This window comes from Zea mays, chromosome 6, assembly GCF_902167145.1.
Source record: "Zea mays cultivar B73 chromosome 6, Zm-B73-REFERENCE-NAM-5.0, whole genome shotgun sequence".
NCBI classification, from domain to species: Eukaryota; Viridiplantae; Streptophyta; class Magnoliopsida; order Poales; family Poaceae; genus Zea; species Zea mays.
The window spans coordinates 117,109,310-117,110,761 of NC_050101.1; the positions used below are offsets into that span (position 1 = coordinate 117,109,310).

General features: G+C 54.6%; 1 protein-coding gene across 1 annotated transcript; it reads left to right on the top strand.

Annotated features, from left to right (window-relative positions):
* Nucleotides 1-491: 491 nt before the first annotated feature.
* On the top strand, nt 492-1,135 carry LOC100278669 (uncharacterized). The gene has a single exon (NM_001151868.1). It carries the CDS (start codon nt 608-610, stop codon nt 908-910), a length of 303 nt encoding a protein of 100 aa, NP_001145340.1. The 5' UTR covers nt 492-607; the 3' UTR covers nt 911-1,135.
* Nucleotides 1,136-1,452: the final 317 nt, after the last annotated feature.

The following is a 1,452-nucleotide window of genomic DNA, read 5'->3' on the forward strand; positions in this document are numbered from 1 at the left end:
CTAGCTACCCTCCTGTGAACGAAATCGAAATGAGGAGAGATATCATCAGATTTGCCGAAAGGAGGTCGTTTGCCGTTTGGATGGCCGGCCGGCCCCCCTGCTGGTTTGGCGTCGCCCTCGCCTCTCGCCCATAGTAGTAGCAAGCAGCTAGCGTCTTGTTGCTTGCCGTTGCCGATACCGGCCTGAGCGCTATATCACAGCCACAGCAGCACCAGCACGTCAACATCCTCTGTGGAACAGAAACGCTTGCAACGCAAGCAAGCCATTGTGCGACTGATCACGCCGAAGTCATGCAGCCTCCTCAGCTCGCTCGTCCACGTGACGTCGTCGTCGTCCCCCAAAACACTCTACTTAATTTGAGCAAACACGTACTCAACCGTCGTACCACCAACATGCTGCTCTCTCTCGCCTTCCAGACCAGACCACGCCTACTACGCGGCGTACACAACCGGCCTCGTATCGTATAAAGCTAGGCACCTCCACGCCATGCCATTCGAGCAGCATCGTCACCCAGAGCCAAGCAGCTAGCTAGTAGCGGCCGGCAGCATCGCGTAGTAGAGTGTGCTAGCTCAGAGCAGCGCGCAGCTTCCACCCTGCGCGCGCATATATGGGACCCTTGGGCCCCACCGTGAGCTTCAGCATCATGGTCATGGCCAAGCTCAGCGGCGCCGCCCAGCAGCAGCCCGAGGATGAGAGGGAGAGGAAGGAGGGCGTCAGGTGCGGCGGCGTCGGCGGGTGCGGCTTCCGGATGCCGCTGCACTACCCGCGCTACAAGAAGGCGGACTACGAGGCCATGCCCGAGTGGCGCGTCGACTGCCTGCTCCGCGAGTACGGCCTCCCCGCCGACGGCGACCTCGACAGCAAGCGCCGCTTCGCCATGGGCGCCTTCCTCTGGCCCGACCAGTACTGATCTGATACAACCAAACAAGCTAGCTAGCTAGCCCAAGCCCAGAGCGCGGCGTGCCGGCCGTGAATAGTCTCGTCATGTTCAGAGCATCAGCTGTAGCGATCGAGACCTAAATCATCATCGTGCATATGCCATATGCTCTCTTGTTATTTATAAGTTACCATCTGCTTGTAGTTGTATAGTATAGCTAATTATTAGCTATGGAATAATTAAGAGATGTTTATGGGATGATGAGGTGTGTTGTCATCTATCTGTGCGAGGCTCACAAACTCTCAGTTGTGTTGGAGCCAAGCTGGCATGCAGAAATGTCTCCCGGCCTCTACCCTCTTTGTGCAACTGTTCAAACAGGAAAAAACGGTCCAGCAGACGACCATACGTATGATTAAAATAGAAGGAGCGTTAAAACCGGCCACGGTTTTGCAGATTAACTAAAAGCAAGTTTAAGCCAACAGTTGGCCGCAAGAATCTTTATAGCCTGACTCTTCCAAACAAGTGTTTTAATCCACAAAACTTGATCAAAAGATGTGAATTAGGGTTTGGAAACT

Coding starts and splice junctions, on each gene's coding strand:
- LOC100278669 (NM_001151868.1), top strand. CDS start 608: ATGGGACCCTTGGGCCCCACCGTGAGCTTCAGCATCATGGTCATGGCC.